The sequence below is a fragment of the Cynara cardunculus genome (genome assembly GCF_001531365.2).
Source record: "Cynara cardunculus var. scolymus isolate 2C chromosome LG 10, CcrdV1, whole genome shotgun sequence".
In the NCBI taxonomy this organism is placed as follows: domain Eukaryota; kingdom Viridiplantae; phylum Streptophyta; class Magnoliopsida; order Asterales; family Asteraceae; genus Cynara; species Cynara cardunculus.
In genome coordinates, this window is record NC_037537.1 from 17,787,904 (window position 1) to 17,814,612 (window position 26,709).

The 26,709-nt window shown below is 34.1% G+C and overlaps 1 protein-coding gene across 8 annotated transcripts; it reads right to left on the reverse strand.

Moving 5' to 3' along the window:
• Positions 1 to 1,218: 1,218 nt before the first annotated feature.
• On the reverse strand, positions 1,219 to 22,224 carry LOC112520533. 8 transcript variants are annotated; one of them, XM_025128991.1, is made up of 20 exons: positions 22,004 to 22,224; positions 16,505 to 20,752; positions 16,141 to 16,378; positions 15,993 to 16,059; positions 15,842 to 15,919; positions 15,683 to 15,742; positions 15,120 to 15,224; positions 12,982 to 13,092; positions 8,220 to 8,261; positions 7,009 to 7,193; positions 6,112 to 6,230; positions 5,907 to 6,016; positions 5,764 to 5,806; positions 4,986 to 5,077; positions 4,384 to 4,432; positions 4,167 to 4,237; positions 3,239 to 3,358; positions 2,223 to 2,311; positions 1,779 to 1,824; positions 1,219 to 1,486 (listed from the first exon to the last, which is right to left on the reverse strand). In XM_025128991.1, the coding sequence occupies exons 3-20, from the start codon at positions 16,251 to 16,253 to the stop codon at positions 1,454 to 1,456; spliced, it is 1,533 nt and encodes a 510-aa protein (XP_024984759.1). In that variant the 5' UTR covers positions 16,254 to 16,378; positions 16,505 to 20,752; positions 22,004 to 22,224; the 3' UTR covers positions 1,219 to 1,453. The 8 variants fall into 8 exon arrangements, with proteins under 8 accessions (XP_024984759.1, XP_024984757.1, XP_024984762.1 ...); XM_025128989.1 differs by having other exon boundaries at positions 16,505 to 16,637; positions 20,662 to 22,224; XM_025128994.1 differs by lacking the exon at positions 16,505 to 20,752 and having other exon boundaries at positions 16,141 to 16,203.
• Between the last annotated feature and the right edge of the window lie 4,485 nt (positions 22,225 to 26,709).

Sequence of the window (26,709 nt, forward strand, 5' to 3'; positions counted from 1 at the left end):
ATATTGTTGTAATAAGAAAAACTAAAAATACAATATTATAATAAAAAAATTTATAAAAATAGGTTGTTATTTCTTGCCTTTTACGCTAACTTATAAAACCCTTCCACTATGGTAGTAACTTAAGAACCAAGGAGAAATAAAAATCCCCTTGTGGCTACGGAGGTTCAAATGCGGTGACTCTGCGCTATCTGCAAAACAGGTGGTCGTCCTAGGATTAATCGGGTCGCATTGCGGGTTGGATAAACAGGTGGTCGCCCTGGGATCAAGGATTTCAAGAAGCCTGAAAAGTGTAATTCTATAACAAGAGACTCTTATGATAATCTGTTATATAAAAAATAGTCATTTTTAATAAGTGCAAAGTGCATCAACAAAGCATCACATTGCGCCCACGTGCTTAACACACCCTCGTGGAGCCCCCACCATTTTTAATATATTAAACTTATATATATACTTCCATTTATATATCCATATAGATTTCACTCTTTCTTCTACACAAGACAGATGAAACCACCAAAATGAACTTTTCTCTTTTCTTAAAGACTCGACCTAAAGTAAATAAGATTTTAATATAATTTTGAAAATTTCCCAACAAACCATAGTTTTGATAACAAGACTTTTTAATAGTGCAATTTAAAAAAAAACATATTTATATATATATATATATATATATATATATATATTAATTTAATAAGTGTATAAAATGAAATAAAAAAATAGAAAAAAGGAAATAAAATATAATAAAAAATTATAAAGATATAAAATATAACATTTGAAATTAAACTTTGTAAGAGCTCGCAAAAACATCAACAAAAATTGTGGCTATTTTTTTTTAATATTATTAACCTGGATAATCAACCCGCTATGTAAGCCGACTAATCCCAGAACGACCACCTGCTTTGCAGATAGACCGAGTCACCGCATTTAAACTTTTATGCCCACAAGGGGATTTTTATTCCTCCTTAGATTTGAACATAAAACCTCCTGATACTTTTGATCTTTGGAATCAAGCTCAAACCAATTAGGTATCACCCTTGTGGTTAATTGTGGCTATTTTATGTATAGATATAAAAGGTTTATTATTTTGCAATAAAAGGGTATGAAAATGATTGTTTAAATGATTAGCTTTTTGTCTTCTTTATGATCACCATATCAACAAGAGAGAAGTACCCATGTTCCATTTGCTCACATCATTTCGACTTTTTTTTAGACATAATATATGGGTCGTAAAAGCCTTTTATACTGAATGAGTTTTACCAGCCCGTTGACTTTTCACAGAAAGCCAAAATCTACTACAAATAAAGATGCATGTAAACAAACACACCCATGTTCTCACTCTCACTCATCGATTCCAATCTAAACAACAAAACCTTCTAAAGTAGTCTTATTGTTCTTTACTTCATTTCTACAAAGAATGAGTATATAACACTTGTATCTATATTGAAGAATATAAGCTTCATGCTTTCGACTTCCTTCTGTCATCCAACGCCTATTCGAGAAAAAGGGAGAGAAAGCGTGTTAAATAACTTTCCTTTTTTGGAAGGTTGATACAGAGCAATTAAGGGGGGACTTGGTTCGTTCCAAAGAATGGAAATATTGGAGAATGGAAATGGGAATGAGTTTCATCCCCCCCCCCCCTTTGTCAAAGGAATGATTCATGTAATGACCCATTCCGTTGCATCAAACCAGACATCATTAATGATTTTCCGACCATGCACCCCCTAAATTTGTCAAAAATAAAAACAGGCAAGAGCTCAAGAACAACACGAAATGGAAGATACCTTGCTTTGGAACATTCTCATGGTGAGCACCAAAGTGTCGCGCATTCTACAAAAGGAAACAATGCTTGATTTTGTGTTGACAAGAAAAAGATTGGTACATAAAGAGTAAAACCGAAGCTGCCAACATGTGGTTGAATATAGCAAGGCCATTCTTAAAGTTGAAGTGAAAAATGGTACATTTTGACTATTGAGGTCAAACAAGCTACTTTTCAAATTCCAATTTTGTTATATATTTGTTACAAACGATAAACAATTTGATGCTTGTAACGGTTATCATAAAGATTAATGTAGGTTTCAAACTTCCCTTGAACACTAAAATAAATTAAAATCAATTTTGAATACGAGTAGTAGTTTGTTTGACCTGAAAAGTCAATGCGTACCTTTTTGCTTTGGAGTAAGAAAGTTAAATACCAAGTAAACAAGAATGAGAAACCAATGTCTTACCGAACATCATGGAATGTATTGAAAGGATGTGAAGAACCATCCGCGCATGTCAACACAAACTGTGTGGTAAGTCCCGCAGGGATTTTGATCTGCGACATCATTATGAGAGAAATGACGACTATCAAAATCAGAAACAATCTACTTATTCCATCTTTTCCATGAAAATTGCAACAATCTCCAAATTTTTGGAAGCTTTCAAAGTTAGAATGACCTACGCACATACTGTCACAGTTAGAAAAAGGGCAAAATGCAACAAAATGCATCGAAGTTTGTCCAACTTATTCGTAACACTTTTGTAAACGGGTATCCACGTCATCGAATGTTACAAGATTAGCACGTTGTCGGTCAAAATGGGTACAAAATAGGAAAATACTTTTTACTAGAGCAAAAAGAAGGTTGGGTGCTTGTGGGCAGAAATTTTGAAATGAGCACATCAATATATGACTCGCTTTCTTTCTGAATCTGCTTTCTCTATTGACATATAAGAGTCTCGACTTGAGCGCTTCCTCGAAATAAAACGGCGAAGGAAGGGAACTAAACCAAACTTTGTTGCATTTTGATGCATATTACCCTTACAAAAAATAAGGCTTCCTGAGTTTTTGTCATTGCTAAAGGGTATTTAAGACATTTAACTAATAGGCAAAAAGAGAATGACATTTTAAACCATTATATTTGGTTTTCCATTGCAAACTTGTGATTCTTGTGGAAATGCAAAAGAAACACTATTGCTTAAAACAGTGTGTGTATTCGGACAAGTTGTGAAAATGTGAAGGCCAGAAAATCAATCATACTCGACACTATCTGTCCAAAATCGCTTAAATAAAATGGTTTGTTTGAAGTAAAAGTCAAATATGCTTAGAAAGTCAATCACTCAAAAGTTAAATACATTCTTAAACTATGTATTAAATCAAACGTTGCAATTTTCATGAGAAATTGGGGGAGTAAACGAGTTGACCGTCCAATTAGCTTAAGCATCTTCATGACTATGTCACAAATGGATATTTTATTTTACGTACCGATACATCATTGGAATATTTCTCATGGATGAATACATCTTGCGTCCGATTGACCTTTATTTGGTAGCTCAATCTTCCCAAAGAGAGAGTTGTTTGCTCCCAGTTCTCAGAAGAATCCATCTGCCAAAATGACAGCATCAGATGTTGCAGGTAATTAACCAAAACGCTAACTTAAAGGAACTTGTTCCATAAACACTAAGATCATCGCTCTAGTATCAAGTGCATGTTATTAGTTTACAAATTTCTTCATAAATACTTTCACTTTTATAAAACAAACAGAAAATCGTATGGGGAGGATGAACTAGATCCATCCATCTTATCTTGCTCAATCATTTTCTTAATGGCATCCTATTTTTGGGCCAAAAACTAATGTTTTACAGCATATTTGAGTTAATGAACCATAATTCTAACAAAAACATTTAAGGGCAAATTGGCCATTTTCATTTAAATTCATTTCTACAAGGACAAATTTTTTCCCAAACAGAATATAGTACTTTTTAACTTCAAATTCTTGATGCAAATCAAATCACAAAAGATTAGTTGTGGGATTAGTTTTTATTCTAGCATTTAAAAAATATTATTCTGATTTAGTCCTATAAATATGTATCATCTATTAATACAGGGGATAAATAAAGCTTTTCCAATTCTATTACTTCTTTATAGATAGATACAAATGTTTATACTTTACTCAAACCAAAGCATTCAATACAAACTTATATGTCAGATAAAAGAACGGATGGATTAGCATTTAGAATCATAATACTTGAAACTTCATTCCTAAACAACCAACGTACTTGCCAAAATGCAAAAAGAACACTCAAGTTGACAAAAGTATTGAAAGTAACACTCTTGTTGGCAGGAAATGTCTTCAAAATGGATTTGGTTGTTTAGAAATGAAGTGTCAAGTATAAGGTGCAAGAAAGCGCACCAGCAGCAAAACACCAAATGATGCTTGACCAGCCGCCATATATTTGTCTATTTCCTGTTGCATTTCTGGATCTGCAGGTTTTCATATTTCAAAACATAAGGAAGGGAAAACAGGAAATTCCACTTTTCAACAGAATTATTAATCACTTGTAGGAAGTACGAAATTTCAACAGTCAAATTAATCTATAAATTTGAAGTTGTTAACCCAATAAACTTACCACACGTTATTTTGTTCTGCTCATTGGCAAAAAGTCGGACTATTTCCCCCTGACAAGAACAAAGTTTCAAGATAAGTAATGCTGCCAAGTGTGTTCCAACATCAATAAGGATGCAAATATGCAGAGTATCCAATAGTAATTGTTCTATGAGATGATGTTTGCATTTCAATAATATCCGTCTGGTAATTGTTTTTTATCTCCATTAGTTTGATAATAACAATAATAATAATGAAAATAATCATTTAATAATAATGATAAGAATGTTAACAATAATAATAATAATAATAATTGATGATTCTCTAACACATATACATACGAGATATCTCTTAACACTCTGGTATATTATACCACCAAGAAATTAGAAGTTTCAACTTATCTCTTAAGGAATAAAAAATCGGATATTGAATTACTTATACACTAATTGTGATAATTTTCACATATAGGTACACCACATAATGACACCGAAAATTTCACCTGTCCATGCTGAATCAGAAAAAAGAAACAAAAAATGCATACACAATTAGCATTATGCAATACAATGCACACAAAAGATTAACAACCCCTGTAAACGATGTATATAATAGAGGATGATCATGTAATACCTGACGACCTTGGTCGTCCATTGGTATGCACTCAACAGCAATAAGTTTATCGACGTCATCAGCTGTAACTACATATTCCGGATTTGTGGCTCCTGTGTCATGGGAAAAATGTGGATCAAGAACCACCAAACTATCAAGCCCAACAAAATTTTCAAGAAAGCTAAGGCATTTCAAGAGGCTCCCAGAAGTCAGATTAGGAGAGACTTCATTATATTCTCTTAGGAAAATTCCTTTAATTATTGATGTAAAAAAATTACCCCGATCATCCCCTTATAAATACAATAATTTCCATTTGATGCATCCCATATGCGACATATTATCACAAACAACAAACAGAGACATTAGGTGTGGCCCAACTGGGTTCGTCAAGTGGTTTTGAAACTTATTCTGGATAACCTAAAGATTCTGAGTTAATCCCACACTTGAGTACTAACAGATTTAACTACCAGAAGTTGTTGATGGTCGGGCAGTAGAAATTTCACCCAATGGCCAGTTGGGTGTGGTTTCCCACATCTTTTAAGAAAATAGACAATTAATGGCATAGACATCAATACATATGGGTTCACCACTATCTCCAACTTAAGATTTTGCAGTCTACTAAAGAACTTAGAACTTCCCTCCTTTTTTCCCTATGATGTGGTGTCAATCAATTGAAGCATTACTTTAATCTTTGGGAACTTCAGGAATCAATTAGTAATCAAAATATTTTACCGGCATACACAAGTGGGTGCTGCAGGTAATTGAAGTCAATGGCATAGAGGAGTTTTTAGAAACTTACCCTCAATGTACTCCCTAGTGCCATCCTGAAGGTGACGAACCCACTAACACAGACGCAAACAAATAATGATGTATCAATCTCTTCATAGTTCAGAGTAATACTGAAATAATTTAGCTGAAAGTTTGCATCTAGAAGCTTGGTACCTGAAACATGCATAATGAGGTCCCACGCACTGGAAATCCACAGCCTAAAAGTTTACCTCCTGGTTTGGCATCTCCAATTATTTGGAAGCTTTCTATTCCTGGGCCATCTTCTATTGGAAAATATAATATTAGCTCCCCGCTTGTAATAATTACATCAAATTACCTATTACTATTCTACATCAAATAAAAAAATTATGTATGTTACCTTCTAAAGCATAAGAATCACCCCCATCATGCATTGGAGGCGGTTGAAAGTAATTGTTATCAGGCGTCTCTTCGAATCTATTGTCCACCCTATTAGAGGCATAAACAGGAGCGTTCTGACTGAAAAATAAAAAAGAAAGAAAATCCAGGTAACTATTTGGAAGTGGATAATGAATACTAAGTCAAGATCTGGAGAACTATCGTTGGAACTTGCAAGAAAGAACACCCAACTACATAAACAGAAGTTCCAATTCTATGCAGGATCAGAATGATGATACCAAGAAAGTGAAAATCAATAAAGCAAACAATGAAGTATTAAAGCAAACTGAGGCATATAAAGTTGTTAGTTGTGTATGAATGGAGTTTACTCGCCCGGTACCATGAAGTTGCAAAAAACTTTATTTTGGGACATATACCAACAGCAACAATCCCTTGGGAAATTTGTCAAGCAAAAATTACTCCGTTGCTCACCGTCATTGTTACAAATAGTTTACAGTAATGATTTTGGTGCACAAGGTCTCCCCATTGTGACATTATTAAAGTTATTTACGATACTTGAAAGGTAGGCTTTTTAAGTTTCATTTGTTTTTACAGTAGGAAAGGTGGAATGAGAAAAGTTTGTAACCATAACTATAGACATTTTGTCAATTTCTATTGGAGCTCAAGTTTTCCTTTTTCTTTTTGTGCATGTGCTTTTCTTTTCTTTTTTTCTTTTCTTTTTGTTTTCTTTGTGTGGGGCAGGTTTAAATTTGTCATGACCACAGTTGAGAGTTGAGGATTTCCTATTATTTATAGACTGTTTATATGGCATAGAAGTTTATTGATAACTAAAGCAACAAATGGATGCAATAATCAAAAGCAGAAACTAAGGATACATCTTGAGAATGATGATGCCAACCTATGCAGCCTGGAAACCGGCCGAATATCATTATCTAGTGATGTATTCATCTGACCATTGAGCATCAGACTATTCCTTCCTCTAGGGTCGCTTTCAGGTGTGTATCTAGAAACATCATAAATGGGTTCCAAATGCCTTCCACCTATAGAATTGTCATAGGGTGAAGGTGAATACCGCTGCTGGCCCTGCAATAAAAGAGAGTACAAATAACTACCAACACAATAAGCACACAAGTATAATTTTATATCCAGAGATGGTTATACCCTGGAAGCTGTTATCAAGTACATATGCTAGGAGTAAAGGTAGAGTTGGTAATAGTTATAACAATGATGTAATAGCAGAAAATAAGAGGCGCATGGACGGTATAGGAATTGTGAGTTTACAAAGGGGTAAAAGGGGAAAGTAGCATTGAGTAGTCTGTTAAATAGGTGTGAGGGGAGTAGGGGAAACGGGGCTTCTCGAAGTGCTGGAACCTCTTAATCATTTGATGAAGAGTATAAAATCATATGCAACCTTTAAATCTACTATTAAAATGATGAATGTACATCAGATACATTTCAACCAAAAAAACTAAAAAATGATTGCAACTTATTGCTATAAAGTAATTTTAAGGGGAATTTGTTACAAGATGGAAGGAGATGATAGTACAAGTTGAAATATAATCATGACTAAACATGCCAAAAGAGTACAAAAGTAAAAGGCAGAATAGGAAAAGTATTATATTTGACCATGAACATAGTTTTGTACAAGTGTTTGACTATATATGTCAGATGTCTTGAATGTCCTCCAATAGTGACAACATAAAGGGATCTTTGGACCATCACTTAACAGCAATAAGGTGGCTTATTGACAACTGGCAAATAGATAATTCTATATTGAAAACTTGCCAAAAAAAGGAAATGTTGCAAATTCCCTTTAGGCATGGCAACGTGGGAAGTGTTGTACTTTACATGAGATGGGAGAAAATATTATAAAATCTACCTTTTAGCTTCAATAAGAACTTTGTAATTAATTCCAATGTCGAGAAAAAACGAATTACACTAAAGTACAAAAGGAGAATCGCAGTAGAAACTTCTTGTTGCTAAAAGAAAAGAAAAAACATCTATGTCTACATGATTTAGAAGTTATGTTTAAGTAACCAAATCAGAGGTGAAACGAAGTTATGGGCAGGGGGAAAATATATGTTATGAACTATAAGGTAGTGATCTTACTTGAGATTCTCTAATCTTCTGCTGCATTTGGTCATGCAAGTGCTGCAAGAAACAAAACATTTGATCTAAGAATTTGGGTGATACGAATTTGGTTAAAGTACTAAGAAACCATCACATGCATGTCTACTAAAAAAAAACATTACGGATACATAAGTCATAAAGTTCTTCAAGAAAATCAGGCTCTTAAATGAGTCGGAGTCATAAGGATATCATCTCTTGATTAGTCTGCACTTGTAGACCAAAATGCACTCATACACTGTCATTTTTCATAGCGAGAAGAATTTCACAAGATTCCAAGGATGGGAAATTTCAATAAGCTAGTATTTCAATGAACTGCAATCTGCCGTTCTTGCACAAAAGTTTGAAACCCTAACTTATGCAATGCCGGGTAAATAAAAGACAACCAAGAGTGTGTCAAAGAACATGAGGCAAAGGTTCACCCTCTTGGTGGGCTTTTAGCAAAACATATATTAGAAAAGAGAACAAAAGAGCGAGAGAAGTCTTTGCCTTGGTACAAAGGAGACCTATAGGATTGTCATCTTGTAGCATAATATAGTTTAGAATGTTATCTAGTGTGGGCTCAATACATATTAGCACAACCATGTGAATTAAATTTTCTTTCAGACCATTTTTACATATTCTCCACCTCTAACCCTAGTAGTAACATCTCATTCTCTTACTAGTTTCGAACCATGATACAGATACCACGTGTGTTAGGAAAACCATATTATCAGTTGACATTATACCATATAATAGGAGAGACAAAAAGGGAACACAAGTTCTTCCCACAAGCGGACCTTGCAGATTGCAGGCTCATAGGGAAGTGTAGCATGAAGGTTGAACATCACAAGGTAAGCACGGGCATCTGTTTGGTTAAATTTTTTTAGTAAACTTTCTAATTTGCCATGATGTCTTATTCATATCCAAGTGATGACATGTTTCCTCCAAAACCAATTCAATTATCCACTTTTGACTTACAGTGAGAAGTCCTCCAAATTAAGTTGTTTTTCAAATATAAGTAATAAACTAATAACCAAAATGGCATCTGAATAAGACAAGTAGGCACAGCTGAAACATACTGTTGGGGTGAAAAAAGTAATTAATATTATTAGCACAAATACACAATAACATCTGGGGGAGTCCATTTGAGAAGTGGTAAGTATTTGAGAAATATAGAAGTGATCCTAGCCCTTCATAAGGAATTCCCCACCAGCGGGGTAAGCAGGAGATGGCCAGGTCAAGGTTGGTCAAGAATTGCAGCTTTGACTGATGAAGATTTGCGGCTTTGACTGGTCAAGCGAAAAATAGAGGGGTAGTTTCGTAACTTCTACGGCAAACAAGTGCATATGTGAACCCATAGTTCATATGTGAATCAGTCAATTAGTTCATATGTGAATCAATTAATTAGTTCATATGTGAATCACACGAGTCATATGTGAATCAGTTAATTAGTTCATATGTGAATCACTTAAATAGTTCATATGTTAATCACACGGGTTAACATATGCACTTGTTTTGCCGCCTATTTGTAAAAGTTACGAAACTACCCCTCTATCTTCCATATACCATGCGAGGAATTATCCGCAGCTTCACAGTCAAAGCCGCAAATGGACCAGATTAAGGGCTACGATCACTTCCCTGCTTCTCAAATGTTTATCACTTCTCAAATGAACCTATGGCATAACATCTATGTCAAATGTCTAATGGATGGTTTCTACACTAACCACTTCTAAAACAAAATAATAGTAGTCTTTTCAAAGGAAAATGCACAGTATCAAATACATGCATGTTCAGTGGACCGAAATGAAAATATTTCAAAATATAAAATTTCTGGGTTTAAAAATGCGCGCATTATGCGAACTGATGCGTGATGCGATGCGATGCGATGAAGAAAGCGCATCAAAGGGACTGATGCGATGCGATTCCATGATGCGATCGCATCACCTACGCATCACTCAATGCGTGCATCAGTCGAGCATCAGCGCATCATGTATATGTTGCATTTTTTGGGCTTTTTTGCAGTATTTAGTTGGGCCTATTAGTTGGGCTTCTTATGTTATCGAAATAGAACGTTAAGACTTAGCCTGTTATGTTACGTTATCGACCTAATAGAAGCCGACGCAAAGAAGTAGAACGTTAAGACTTAAGACAACGAAGAAGTAGAACCAGCAAAGAAGCAGAAAGCGTGAGTCTCGATTCTCGAACTCGATTACCAGGTCGATACTCGAACTCGATTACCAGGTCGACAGCAGATCGATACTCGAACTCTATTCTAATGCCACTTTTTTAACTACTTTATGTTATAAATGAAGTATTTTGATAGGTAAGTATTTTTAAGGTAGAAATTGATATGTAGAATTAATTTATAAATATTTTTTGAATACCGGGCGCATCACGTGCGTGATGCGAGCGCATCAGCATCACGCATCACGCATCGGCTTCCGGGACCCTTAACGCATCGGATCGCATCGCGCTTTTTAAAACCAAGATATAAATAGTCAAAAGACGTGTAATCCACGTTCCAAACATGAAATCTTTTTTAGGTAAATGCAACTTACAGAATACTCCGATCTCTAAGTATGAATTTTATATATAAAAAAAATATGCTATCCAAGAAACAGTCAAGGGAGAATCACAGCTCAGACAACTGTAGATGGGGAGGATGCCCTTATTTTTCTTGTTCATGTTATATCTTTTAAAATAACCACAAATTTAGAAGTAGTACAGAGTGTGGGTTATTTCCAAGCAGTGTTCAACTTGAGCCCCCATTTATTGATAAAAGAACAGTAAAGAACAAGAACTTCGATTTTAGGCAAATAAGGTCTAAAACCCTTGTTTCTTTAAAATTTAAACCATGAATAGTATATCTTTTAAGTACATCGACTTAAAACTTCATCAAACCAAACAAACCCATTAAATTTCACACAGAGGTAGGGTCTATGGCTAGGATGTAGGCAGACCTTTCCTCTATCCCAAGGGGTAGAGAGTTGTTCTCTTGAAGACCCCCAGCTTGCAAAACAAAAAGTAAAAGAAACAAGAGAGCAAGCTACAGGCAGTGAGATGTGTGCAAACAAGCAACACACACAGTAACAGAAAAGGTAGCAAGGACAAATGTGAGAAAAATAGACTAAAACAAAGAAGGAAACACTAAATGCAGTACTGGCAATTACTAGGGCACGAAGAAAAGCTAAGACCAGTGTTCAAGACAAAGATCACACAAGTAGATATGATAGTAAACATGAAAAGTAAGAAACACTAAAACAACCTTCTATCTGACACAAGACCCTAGTAACCTAACTGTCAGTCCGCCACCGCTTTACCCCTCCCTTTGTCTGACTCTCAATCTTCTCCAACCTCCCCTCCTCCCGCCCATGCTACCTGATATTGTGTCCTCAAGAGCTCTTATCAAAGGCCACTTCCTCGGAAAGGTCTAAGGCCGCCATGGTCATCCTCAACTGCTCCTTCCACGTCTCCTAGGCCTGACTATCCTCCATGATTGTGTCTTACTCTCTATCCCCCCGAGTGCCGTATTTTGTCTCCTAGGTACCTGTCCAACATGGTACAACCACAGGTCCACCTGAGCATCCTCGTTTCTGCAACTTCCAACTTCCTCTCAAGTGTCTTTCTCATTGGCCCTTCGGTTTTGCTGGAACTTTTTTGTCTCAACGAACTCTGGTGGCAGCTCTCCGCTTTAACCACCTGGTTTCTATGCAATGTGTTATGTCATCCTTGAACTCTCCCTCCTTCCGAATCATGGAGCCTAGCCTTGGGTGTTACCTAGTTTGAAAATTTTCAAATTGGAACCTACTATTCATAAGTAGCTCCTTATTGAATTCCAAATATAGTAATAGATAATATTAAATATTATCTTACTCCAAATATACATATGATAGTTTGGGCCTCGGTCAAGGCATAGGTTAGTCGACTCAGTTGTACTTTCCACTAGAGGGAAAATAGTAGATGTCAATTAGACATAAGAGGATGAAAAAACATAGTCTATGCTTAAGGACATATTTACGCCAAGCTTAAAGATTAACATATTCCCTTTCAGTTTGGTTGATGAACTCGTGAATAAATACTCTTCTCCCATGATAATTGCACCATTTGGCTTGGCACATAGCTCAAGTAAAATGTTTGACTGAATAATATCTAAAATAACCTCCAATAAAAACAAATAAATGCATCTTTTTTGGACCAAATCAAAACCATCATTTATTTGTGATGATGATAATACACATAATAGACAGATGGGCAAATTTTATTTTGGAATCTCTCCAAAGAAGGAAATGTTAGCACTTCTCATGGGATGCCACAAAAGGTAAAGTGTTGCAATTTCATGAGACGGTGGGAGTAAACAACTATTTTTTTTTGAAGTATATAATATTTATATATGGCAAATGCAACAAATAAACTCACACACCCTCCTCACCTATGGTGAGGTTTGAACCCCTGACCTCCTAGAAGGCCAAGGGCTACGATACCGCTAGGCCAAAGGCCCTTTGGTAGAGTAAACAACTATTTCGTTAGCACAGCTGTCAATCTTTCGTTCAGACATGCAAGACTTTAAGTGTAGGACACATCATCGGGGAGAAGGAATGGATTAGAAACAAACGGGCTTAAGCATGATCCATTTAATGATGATGATGAAATATTACCCAATGTAAATGCCAAAACAGGATAAGTTTCTAGAACCAAAAACCACAAGACTCGTGTTTAACTATTTTAATATAACTACCCGCACGTAAAGTTGCACATTTCATACCTTTACGCTATCAGAAAGAGCTGCGGCATTTGTAAACTGAGGCAAAATGCCATATTCGACCAATAGTCCCACCAAGGATGACATAAAGATATACCTCTCATCCTCAGTAACCTGGGACATTAAAATGTATCAAAAAGGACACAATATAATAAGCAAATAGTAATTAATATGAAACAAAGCTATAGAAAATGATAGATCAAGACTTCAAATAGGCCACCCTTCTTAGTTATCTTGAACTTCGACTGATGATTGATGGTATCCACAAAATATATGAAATGTGCTTAAGATATATATTTAGACATGCATCACCATCAAAAGAGGTGGAAGATGTGATGTGGGCATATCTAATGGTTAAAACATCCATTACTGTAAGTAGACAAGAAAATTGGACAAGGCATAATATCTACTATTTAACAAGAAGAAATCCTAACAGAGCTAAAGAGTGCACACGTTCTCGAAAAGAATTTATTTCTAGGCTTAAAAGAAGAATTACAACTCGTCTCACACTCCTAAATCAGAAACTAGGCTAAAAAATTAGCACATGTGATTCCTCTCCCTGCATATTGCCTGCTAGATTTGATTGGACAATCAGCTTAGCTTGTGAGTCCCTGTGTTATCTGTCATCTAAAGAATTTACGTGTGTGAACTCGTCATACCAAGTACTTTAGTTTAAGCATTAATCTGAAAATCGCTGAACCACAGAGACTATGAAAGCTATTTCACACCAACGTTAATTAAAAAAAAACAGATCATTTTTTTTCCTGTAATCTACTTTTCCAACACTCTTTTAACTTTTATCTGCTCAAGTAGTTAATCAGTTTCCGAGGTTTAAGAGTTAAGAGTTAAGACAATTATTGGAATTTTTTTCTTTTGCTCGAATCAGATATCTCAAATAAGCTACTGTTCTTCATGGACACAGACCTAACTTACCTTTGCCAAGGGTCCAATTTGATACAAACACCAACACATGAAGTGTCACTTGTAGCCCGACAAAATCATTATCAACTCAGACTTCATAATTACATACATATATATTGCTAATATATAGTTGATATAATATCAAAGTTAAAAACATTACACCATACCATGAAGGCACTAATGGATTTCTCTTTCTTCTTGTTTGATTTCAGAAGGAGGGTGGAACCTCCGGCAAAGTTCCCTAGTTCATTAAGAAAACCATAAATACAACCTAAGGTGGGACTCCCTCCTACAAGCATGTCCCTCAACCATTAGGACAGACCCCAAGGTCAAGGTGCAGTGCGTCAACACAAACTTTTTTTTTGATTAACCTGGATATTCAACCCGCTATGCGAGCCGAGACTAATCCCAGGGCGACCACCTGCTTTGCAGATAGCCCGGAGTCACCGCATTTGAACCTCCGTGGCCACAAGGGGATTTTTACCCCTCCTTGGATTTGAACCTGAGACCTCCTGGTACTTTTGACCTTTAGAGCCAAGCTCAAACCAATCAGGCACCACCCTTGTGGTTTAACAACACAAACTTACTACCAGTGATTGGGGAAGCCTTCAAACCACTTATCTAGCAACCAAACAAACAATATTAAGATTCCTCCAAACCAATCTACAAAAATGTTGCAAAGAGACTGTCTCACACCCGCCACCTGTCTTGTTTGATTCGTATAACGAACATTCCTACTTATGTGTTCCTCGATTTTCTACAGATCTTCCTCTAGCATTTCACTTTCATAAGTCAACCCATATCTATATGAAACTAATCAAATTTGAATGTACCACATCATATTCATACCCCACATTCATATTTTTGTTTGAATAAAGATAAATGGCCGAAATGCTTATCTTTGAGAGAGAGAAAATAAGAAGAACAAGGGTCACTCAAAGCAACTATTCTTTGACCTCTCTTACGAAATCCGACAATTTTGCAACTTCTAATGTAGTGTATAATTCTTAAGGCATAGAAACAATGAAATGTCAGAGAAAATTATACAACATGCTCCTACAGTCCTACTATTTATATATATACCGTAAAAGAAGCAAATGTCAAATCAACTTGCTGGGGCAAACATATGAAACTTCGTTCACACCAAAGATGCTTAATCTTAAGGCAGACAACCTAAAGGTTACAAAAGGCAAATGGTAGGCACATGACCCATGACTTACCTTCAACTCATGGGCTAATTTTAGATTTTCATCAAGAACACCTTTTCTACGAGCCAATTCGTTTGCTGCAGACTCAATGGCTTCATTTTGCTTCTCATCTAGAGCCTGTCACGTGATCAAAAGATTCTATATTATACAAAGTTATCCAAAACCAAACCAAATGAGGACAGTATATCCCACCCGAGGTGGGGTCTAGGATCATATGAGGTAATCTATTTGTTGCAAAAAAATGCACCATTTTCTATTTTGTCTTGTCCAAGAAAAATGCAATGTTTCCTTTTTTGGGAAGAATCCTTTGCAAATTTACCTATTTGTCCATTTGAAACAATTACAAAATAGTGATGAGGTTGATTTTGGTCCACAAGCTTTCTCAATATTATATGTTTGAAGGATGTTTTAGGCATTAGATCATTGGTCAAAAACTTTTATTGAGTTATGTGCCATGCCAAGAACTTGCAAATTTTTTGGAAGAGAGAGAGAGCGCGCATTTTCCAACAAAAAATAAACATAAAGAACACAAGCCGAAAGATAAGCTCATTAGATTTAAAGGAAATAGGACAAACCAATCGTAGTTCAGCAAATTTCTTTTCCAATGTATATTTTTCGTTCAATAATTGCCGTTCCTGATATCACCAAATTCAAGTATTGGTACAGAGGATCCATATATACACGTGATGCCAAATAAAAAAAATACTAAGGCAAACAAGCAGGACTATTCATACCTTGACACTTGCAAAGACAATTTTTTCTCGAAGAAACTGGATTTCCTCCTTTTGAGCTTTAGCACGTGCATGGCGTCCCTATGAAAATAACATTAAAGATGTTTGAATCACATTTATCCTCAATACAAAAAGGTAAGTTCTAGTAGCATACCTGTTCATCCGAAGAATATTCAGTATTGTCATCTTCCTTGGAAAAAGGACCTGTTTGAGGATCATGCCTGTAGACAGAATGGTGATTCACATTAGGATTCCTTCAAAAGGTCGATAACAAGGATAAGAATATATTTCTATACTATTACCCAGTTGAAGAATCAGAAGCTAGTGTCTGGATACCAATCGTGTTGTTCTTATTCATCAGGCTCCTATCAGAAGACATTGCATCGAGATTTTCAAGTCCTCTAGAAGACCACATTTAATTGTAAAAGATATTTTTTCCATCGTTACTGGCTGAAAATGGCATTTTATCCAAATTTATTCTCAAGATCCATTGAGAGCAGATCAATTTCAAACCCTCATCTCATGTGTAAGTGGCCACACCTAACAATCATCAAGTAGATCTGTCATGTATTCTCAGCCGGCATGAAAAATGCAGAGGAAACAATCAACTAATGACCAATAAGTTGTTTTAGCAAAAACCAATTGTGTAGACTAAAAGCTACCAACCATATCCACAACACAGATGTATTTGTTTGTCATGGGTGCTATGTAGGGTGGTTCTCCAAGTGAGTTAACCTTGATCTTGTGGCAGACAACAAAGCCTCTCCATGGTATAGGCTGCATTAATCAGGTTGTATGGCTAATATCTGGTGTCAGATTTATTAACTGAAATCCTTAAATCATATTTTAACAATATGCAAGAGTCATATGCATATAATGGGCTAAAATAGAATACTATGTGAGGCTCTTCAAGTAACACATCCAGCCACTTGGCTGTTGGTGTTCTATTTGTTTTTGTTATTTAACATTTCCATTTTTCCAGTCCCATTTATTGTGATTGTAGGTCCCATTAATTGATATAACGTGAAACAAAGATGGGAACGCGCAAAGAAAATGCGAAAAAATGGTATAAATAAATGGAACCTTACTCTTTCTTTTGTCCTGCTAAACAAAATAGTAAGTTGCATGCAAAATCTAAGATCACAGCTTTAATGGAAACTGATATGCTTGTAGAAAGGTGTTTATGAGTTACTTTAAGCAGCTTGTGAATATTATCATCAACAATTTGACTTAATATTGTCAGGGCCCGTTGAAATCTAAGGCAACAAGTGGCTCCATGTGGTTAAGAAATTGAAACTATATGGCTTTGCGTATATTACATCTAAGATATCCGGTTTATGTAATCACAAATCCTTGATAAACATTAAAATATGCACCATGTCAGATGCCAATGATAAAGATTCCAGAACAATCTCCAACCATGCAAAGCAGAAGTCGGGCTGATTTCTTTCCGCTTCTTCTATCTATGGTATGGAATAACTTAACACAGTTGAAATTTGGTTCACACAAAGTGGTGTTATGGAACCAAATCACATAATTATAGGAATTGTATAGGAAATCAATTAAAAGATATTTTAAGGGATTGACTTTGAGCCATTAAGGTTGCATTCTCTGCTCCAAAGGTTGACTTTTAAGAATGCTATAGGGTATATTCAACTTAAAAGTTCTTGAAACCCTCTGCTCCAACCGTCGTGTAGCCTGCTAAATGTCTTTTACATTCTGGTGCTTCACCCTCATTTCTTCTGTGAATTCCATACCCATGCACCCTCATGCAATGTCACTGTTGTTGATGGGTTTAACCTAGAGTTTAATAGAAAACCATTCTAATATATTCACAAATTTTTGTTCCTTTGTGCAGAAGTAAAAGCACAGTTTAATGTTTTCATTCAGACAAAGGGAAGACCTCAAAGAGTATATACACTCATCATATAGCTACAATTTTAACCTTTACGTAGTTAATCCAAATTACTAGTCAAAGTTTCAATCCATCATGATCATGGTATGTCCTTACAAGCTCTTTTGTTATTTTTGTACTTCTATCTATATATGGAAGGGGACAACCTTGAAAAAATGGTAAAATGATTGTTGGGTCCTAAGGAGCTTGACAATATCACAAGCATTTGTAGAATATAGCTTGAATACAAATCTTTTTCAAAGTTTAAGATAAATTTATTATTTATAAGCTTATTACAAAGAATGAAGTCTTATGCGGAACCATTAGGGGTGTTCACAGTCTGTCTAGGTAGTCTAAACCCTCAAACGACAAACCAAACCATAAGAGTGGTTTGGAAGTTTTCGAACCGTGCAGTTTGGCATGAAGTGACCTGGTGTGTCACACCAGACCACCAAATGGCGGTCTAGTTTGACCATTTTAGGCGGTTTGAGATTATAATGGCCAATGAAATAAAAATATGTATAATAGAACTACATATGTATAAATATGATGCTCTCAAAAAAAAGCTATCCATATTGCTATGAGTAATTCAACAAAAAAGTAATATTTGCGTCCATAGTTCAACAAAAAGTGATGAGAGTTGACACAAGTCAGATAATAAAAATGAAAAGACAAACAATGAGAGTTGAGGAGAACAAGAGAATGAGAAGACACAAAACAAGAAAGAGATAAGAGTCGAGAGAAGTCGAATAATATATAACTTAAGGTTTGTAATTTGAATACTTTCTCTGCATGAATAATTACTTAATTATGTATAAAGATTTGATATATAAAAATATATATGATATTATATATAGGTTGTCAGATTTGACAGAGTAAAATGCCAACCCGGTACCTCAAACCGCAGACCAAACTAAACCACACCGTTTGGCTTTTTCCCAAACCAAACTTGACCGCCAAACCACCTAAACTGCGAAATATGGTCTGGTATTGTTTGGTTTGATTGATTTTCGTGGTCTGGCAGTTTTTCTAAGCACCCCTATGGAACATAGACTATAAATCTAGTGACTTAAGCCTAAACAAGACACCTTCGTACAATGACATATTACAAGATATCTCACTCACTCAAAGCATAAGACTCAACACAAAGTATGTATGTGATCTGAGACTTCTTGGAGGAATGAACACTTGGGTTCACATTAAGCTTGAACTAGATGAATGTTCTCTAGTGAAAGCACTTGTTCATTCTCTCTTCCTCCTTGAAAGTCTTCACTTATATTTATACTTTGAGTGATGGAGGAGGATAGCCATGCGAGATGGTTTGTCTACCCAAAAGATCGTCATTTGTTGATCTTTACTGCTACCCTTTTGTGAACCCGCTAAAGTAATTTCTTCTTGATGAGACACGTGTGCCCATGATAAATTAAGTGCAAGCCAAAATACATTTAATGCAAACCATGTTGCATTAAATGTTGCTTTAATGGCATGCTTGCTTTAATGTACTATTGGGTTGACTTTGTGTCCTTGTCCGCAACTTCACATGGGTCCACCTTTTGATACTCCTTTTGCATTAAATGAGTAAGGCAAGACTTGCTCAGTTGCTGGATAGTGAACATGGCATTGGCTTTGGTGGCAACTTGCTTCATCAATCTCAGTTATTAGGGGTTCACCATCTTCTGAGCCGATATTTAATATTTGTTGAACTTCAGATGGATGATTATATCATAGCTTTACTTCTTCAGTGGTTACCTCAGTTCATAATTTACATACACTTATCATCAAAAGCCAAGTTGTACACAGACAAACTTGGTCGTCATTAGTTTTCTTGGCTTCAAACCTTGAATCTATCTGAAGGAGTCTTCATCCACTTAGTTGTTTCCCATGCTTGGTTGTTCTTGAAGGTTATTTTTTGTCAAAGTAATGCTTAGCCCCAAGTTTACAAAGGTTCACCTTCATCAAAACTTTGTGACATCTTCTAGGCGTCAGCTTTACTTTGTTCAGCTTTAGCTTCAAAAATGTCCATTGAGTTTTTGTGGTCTAATCTTGGCAATATGTTCTGTAGTGTTTAGCTTTAGTGGTAACTTCTTTTTTACACTTATCATCCCAAGGGCAAAACTTCAATGGTTATATATTTCCACTGAACTACTTCATTAGTTCTTAGTGCCACTGAGATTCTACAGATGTTGAACGACTACTTTGTCCGGTTGTAGTTGTTGATCCTTTAGTGGGTCAACACTCGATAACTTCCCATTATATCAGCTTCATGTTTAAACTTGTCTTTCATCACTTCAATCCTTCAGTTGTTTGGTCGGGTACATAACATTTAGTATCCAAATAGTCTAAGTGTTCATCAGAGGTTTGCCAATAATCAAATCCAACATGTTGGGCTTAACAGTTACTCCTTTGTGACCAAGGTCATTGGGTTGAGTTATTGATATTGGTGTAGAGGGAGAAGAACCGGTTTGTGAGGGCTAGATAGTTAGTTCATCAAAAAGATTGGTTGGCTCAAGACTAATATAGCTTAGCCATGACAACTCGACAATCCTATTGGAGTGAGCTCACCAAACTTATGTGATCCATATGGTAAATAATATTTTATTTAGCCTCTAGTAATTTGCAATTTTATTTGAAAGATTTAACTTTCAATTGTATGCAAGGCTGAAGCACATACGTGTCCATAAGAACTAGTTTTATTTGAAGGATTTAACTTTTGATTTATATGAGACTCAAGCTTATATGTGCCCTGCCCATAAGAAATGAGCAAAGGCTCAAGCCTTAGGTGAAACAAGTCCAACCTCGAGTTTAGGCTTGACAAGACATGAACCTATGACCAAGCAAGCTCATGCTTGGCTAGGATCACATACAAGACTAGTCACAAAAATAGTCGCTTTACAAAATGCAAGGAAAGATTATGTGTACAAAGACTCACCTCCTTATCCCATGTAAAGCCGAGGAGTCTTGTTGCATCGTGTTTGCCCTTTAGCAAATAAAATGAACTTTAAATGTGTTTGGCTCGTACCCTACAATTTACATCTCATCATGACTTAATTATTGCTAGTTGCAAAGAGATAGTCCTTGAAACCTCTGGACAACATCTCATAAGAGAGAGTAGGCAACTATCAAATTTGGGGTTTAACAAATAAAATAAACTACATCTTCTGTGTAGGTTTGGAAAAGCGTGAATGGCAACATATATTATTTGTGCAAATAAGCAAACCATTTTGTTCCAATAATAAGCATAAGGAAAATAAATCTCATTTCTCATAATTTCAAAATTAAATCTTATGGTAATCTCCATGATTGAAAGAAAGTTAGAGCAACCAACAAGGTTACCCAGTTGTCATTGGAAGTTCACAAGTTCTAGTAACGAAAGCAAGCTCTTTGCAAATACACAAGGAAAAAACCATGTGAAAAAGACGCACCCCAAACCCTCCAAAAGGCAAGGAGCCTTGATTGCACTAGGTTACCGTTTTTCTATGAGTACCACTCTTCACAACCATGATTACCACAATGGTAATACAATCAATTTCTTAAACAAATACATACTTCAGAAAAGAAAGAGCCACTTATGAAGATTACGCAGTTTCTAATTGTGAAACCAAATTGAGCTTTCCAAAAGGCAATATCATGTGTACTCAACTTATGAGTTAACACAATCAATGAATACCATGAAAAAAGGTTTCAAGATTCCTCTGAAACTCATTCTTATAAAAGTCAACTTGTAAGTTTACAATACAGCTGCATATCAGACCTTGCAAAGATATTCCGACAGACAACACACAACTAATCAGATCAGAACAAATTCTTTGTAGTTGAACAACTCCATTAAGAACGCAGTTCCATGAATAAGTAGAAATGATGCACTACCCCATGAGTTCCATAAACAGAGCTCGAACTGTTTATTTTTCTAAATGTCAACCCTAGTACTTCTCAAATGCAAAACTGCATCCGTTTCATTGCAAATTTAAAACCTAACACAATCCTTCTCATAGCACTTGCTGTTTATTCAACGTAGTTAACAAGTTGAAAACTCCAAAACCCATATTATTTCCCCATAATCACTCGTTTGACATCGAATTCAAAGTGAACGGAGCAGAAACCACACAAGACAGCTCAAGGAAAATGCCACACACTAAAATTAGCAGGCAAATAAACGTACCAGATGAAGCAAAAACCAAAAAATTGATCGAATCCTAACAAAAAATACTGTACAATTGGAATTTCTCAACGAAATGGTATGCATATAAAAGATACGAGTTGGGTTTCTTTACCTGGGTATTTCTCGGAAAACCCAAATGGGAAAATGGCAGATCTATCGATTATTGAATGACAGATAGAGAAGGATATTGGGGTTTATCAACGTTGGTATCAACTTTTACAGAAAATTCGTCAAATTTGGGTCGAGATTTTTTCCTAAACCGTTTGCTTGGAGTCAAGAGGGACAGAGGTATGAACAATATGAACAAGAAGGTGAAAATGGAAACCAAGATTATATACTCCCTCTCGCTAGGAAGAGAGATGGAAAGAGAGAGAGAAGCAAGAAAGAGACCGGGATCAAATTCTTTCAGAATTTATTTCTTCAATTTTGACAATTTTTTTTTTTTTTTTTTTTTTTTAATATCAAAATACTTTATTATTCGAAAAATTGTAAAAAATCATTTTTAAATAGAGAAGAAACCAATACCAGTAGTCAATGAGCCCATGAACATGAAACCTACTTTTTCACAATTTTAGCATAAAAAATATGAATTAAATATCTCACTGAGACCATTTTTCTTTTAATTTTGAAAAAGTAATATTTAATTATTTATTATTTATTATTTGAGTAGTATTTAATTATTAATTTCTGAATTATTAATTATTTATTATTAGCAGTCATATTTTGGATTATTATCTTATATTAATTATTTATAACATTAACATTTTATATTGTAATAACTATTCATCATTCAATAAATTTAATCGATCATAAAATAAAGGTGGAACTTATTTTTCCGACGACTAAAAAGTCCAACGATAGTGGCAATACCACTCAACCTGATGGCAGCGACTTCATAAACTCGTCCGTTTCTTTCATTAACGATGGTGGATTCATAAAAGGTTGTGGTGGATTCGTAAACGACGAGACAATACCACCCAGTGGTACGTCTGGAGGATTCATAAACCCGTCTGATGGTTTCATAAATGACGGCAGATTCATACATAGTTTGTGGTGGACTCACAAACAATGGCGACAAATACCACCCAGGGGTGCTTCCAGAAGATTCATAAACTCGTTCGGTGGTTTCACATATGAAATGTTATTATGAATTGCTTATAAAAATATAATATGTTCAATAAGTGAAACAACATTGGTATGAAACGAGGTTAACAAAATATGTTATTGTTTCATATGTGAAACCAAAATAGTTTATTTGGTTTTATGTGAAAAACAAAAATAATTGGTTTGGTTTTATATGAGAAACAAAACTGTTACAATGAAGATGGTTATGACAACCAGGTATGGGATTTTTAAGGAAGATCTTATTCCTAAAATAACCATCTTAAACATGACATTTTATGAGATATTTACAGAAAATGGCTACTCCTAAAATACAAATCTGTTAAAAGACATAAATACCCTTGTTTCTCTGATATTCTTTTAAGAAGTTGTTAATTTGCGAGATCCGTAAGATTTAATTTAAATCACAAAAAATATCTTATATAAATTAAGAATCTATCCCTGTCTCTCATCTCTCCTAATCTTTTCTCTTATCTCTCGTCTCCTCTCTCTCCATAATATATGCGTATATGCACATAATTGAACAGGTTGTAAAAAAATTCAAAAATACATTATAGTTTGTGAACATATTTTAAACGTACGAAATCTGATATAACTTGTGAATATAAACCAAATATAAACATACCACTTGTGAATCCCCTAATAAAAAATTATTATTGTATATCGAAATGGAAACACGAGAGAAGAAGAGAGAGAAAAAGATAAGTATGACTACGTTAATTATTATTCAATAAATAACAATAATTATCTAATTAATTAATAACAATTCATTTAGATGCTATGCACATGTGCATATGAGTAACTGAAGTTGACTCTTGGTTTTTATACATGTGTGCATGTTATGCACATATGCTTACCAGACAAATTATTTATAAATTACCTGCATGTACATATGCATACCGTCCAGATAAACTGTTAACAGGACGCTACCTAGTTTTTCATTTTTTACAAATTTTCTCCAAACTTGACCCTCTATATATTATGTGTGTAGTATTGACTTGGTATTGACTTTGAAAGCCCAAGACTTCTACTTGCATTTTTCTCCCTATCATTTTACTTCTTAATATATGCAAGACTAGACTTGTTCTATAGAATATATTTAAATCATTCCAAGTTGTTGATAAAATTTAATTTCTTTTGTTTTTAAATAAATACGATCAAATAGATTATGTTTGACAACCATAAAATATCAAATACTTATTTTTCAGCTCGTTTAAAAAAGCTGAGTTTGGTAAACCATATGATTATCTTTAATAGCGGGTTTTTTATAAGCAAAACGTATAGATTCGTACGCGAAACTATCATTGAAAAAAGTTCTTATAAGAATCTCACATCCTTTTAATTATTGTATAAGAACGTTGATTCTTACAACCATGAGGGGTGTGTTGTGTTGGTTCGAGGCCCTGAGGATGTGGTGAAATATCTCATTTGTCCATAGTTCGATTTCAGGTGTACACAATAATTGTGGTCGCTGAGTTTATCATGACTGATTTATTGCAGTTACAATATGTCGGGATTAGTCTAGCCAGTCTTAACACCCTTCCAAAAAAAACATTGTTTCTTATCGTGGACTTGGTGTGAAATGACATTTTATATTAGATTATATATATACATATATTATTTTTATATCATATATCATTATTAATATGTGTATATTTATTTAACTTGTGAAAAATTATGAAAAATGAGGTTATTATAGGTTCCGCCACCAGAATGCTCTTATATATGCATCAGAGCATCTACAATTGAAGTTCTTGTTGAGGTTTATTTTCGGGTTTTTATAAGAACTTATATTGTGGGATAAGAGTTCTTGTCCAGTCACATGTTTTTTATTAGAATTAAGATACTTGAACAAGAACCCGAGTTCATATATACATTTATTTTTTACTATTTATTTATTACTTTTATTATTTCTTAGTCTTTTTATTTTTTAATAAATCTATAAAACATATAATTAAAATTGATACAAAAATATAAAGTAATTATTATAAAATAAAGTTTTGAATTTTATTTAATTACTCGTTTCTTGTAATTTCTTATACATGTTCTTCGTATCAAGAAGTTTAAATTTTAAATTATATCATTATTTATTATTTAGTGTTATATTTTATAAAGATTAATATTTGTGTAATTTTTTATAATTTTATGATATATATAACATATTAAATTTATATAATATTCTATAAATAAAATTAGATTTTATAAATTATATTAAAATGGAAAGTGTTCTTTTCGTAGAAACTTTTATTGTGAGGTTTTATTGAGATTCTTATTTTGTTGATATGATAGATAGTGATAGGACATAGAAAATACGACAAACGAGATTTTTAGAAATTCCGTCCCTGAGCGTACTTTTAATGCAACTTCTTTTCTTGATATGATATTAGAAGTGGCAAAAAAGGTGAAACATTTAATGAATTAAAATAAGTTGTCTCTGGTTATTGATTAAACAATCCAATCATAATCCATCAATGTTTTTCTTGTTCTTTTAATTTTAAGAATAACTAACTAAAATGGTACTCGCACAATACAGCGAGATATATCTCGATTTTAGTGTTTCGTTTTTTTTTTTTTTTTTTCAGTCGATGCTATAATACGGTTTTATGTGGTTTTGAGAAAACGATAATGTTTTTAGTTTTAAATAAAATATAAATATGAATATTCATAAAATTTAGATTTTTTAATTTAAAATGAGATGTTTATACTCTATTTGATTATGTTTATCTGCAGCTAGTTACACGAATTCAAACATTAAGCTTTAATAATTTGTACCTACGCACAATTTACTTGTAATGTTAAATTTTAAGTAATATGCATCAATAAACAGTACTTCATTTTAAAAAAATGGTTTTTAAGAGTTTTTGTCAAATGCTTTATAATGTAACTAGAAGGGTATTCGCACAATGCAGCGAGATAAATCTTAATTTTAATGTTTAATTTTTATTCTTTGTCACTATCGATATAATACGATTTTATGTGGTTTTGAGAAAACGATGCTTTTCTTTTTGGTTTAACAATATAATTTTTTAGTGCTAGCTCGGGCGCGGTAACAAAGGTCCTCGCCAACCTCGTAGCGGAGAGGCGGCTTATTGCAACAATTTGAATTAAAGACGATAATTAAACATTTTGTTAGAATTCAATTATTATCTTAATTATATTTTAGATTTCTATATTTAAAATGAATGTTTATTCTCTATTTGATTATGTTTATCTGCAGTTAATTATACGAATTCAAATATGAAACTTTAATAATTTGTACCTACGCACAATTTATTTGTAATTTTAATTTTTAAGTAATATGTATCAATAAACAATATTTCATGTTTAAAAAATGGTTTTTAAGAGTTTTTGTCAAATGCTTTATAATATAGTATAAATATATTAAATATAACTAGAAGCGTACTCGCGCAATGCAGCGAGATACATCGTGATTTTAATATTTCATTTTATTTTTTATCTCAGTCGATGTTATAATATGGCTTTATGTGATTTTGAGAAATCGATGATGTTTTTATTTTTGAATAAAATAYATGTCTGAAGATATCATAAAAATTTGACAAAGATATATCGATATTAGTATCAAATTAACTATTTAAAATTCCTCATTTTTTTGTGTAATTTTTAATTCAATTTTTTATAATTTAATTTATGTACAATAACGAAGTAATTTATATTTGGTTTAATAATATAATTTTT

What these genes read in the sequence shown, in the direction of transcription:
- LOC112520533 (XM_025128992.1), bottom strand. Translation starts at nt 16,253, where the DNA reads ATGTGGTCTTCTAGAGGACTTGAAAATCTCGATGCAATGTCTTCTGAT. An exon ending in CATTTGGTGTTTTGCTGCTG is followed by an intron (nt 3,359 to 4,166) that starts GTGCGCTTTCTT and finishes TCATTTTGGCAG; the next exon opens with ATGGATTCTTCTGAGAACTG. An exon ending in TGAGAATGTTCCAAAGCAAG is followed by an intron (nt 1,487 to 1,778) that starts GTATCTTCCATT and finishes TTTCTCGAATAG; the next exon opens with GCGTTGGATGACAGAAGGAA.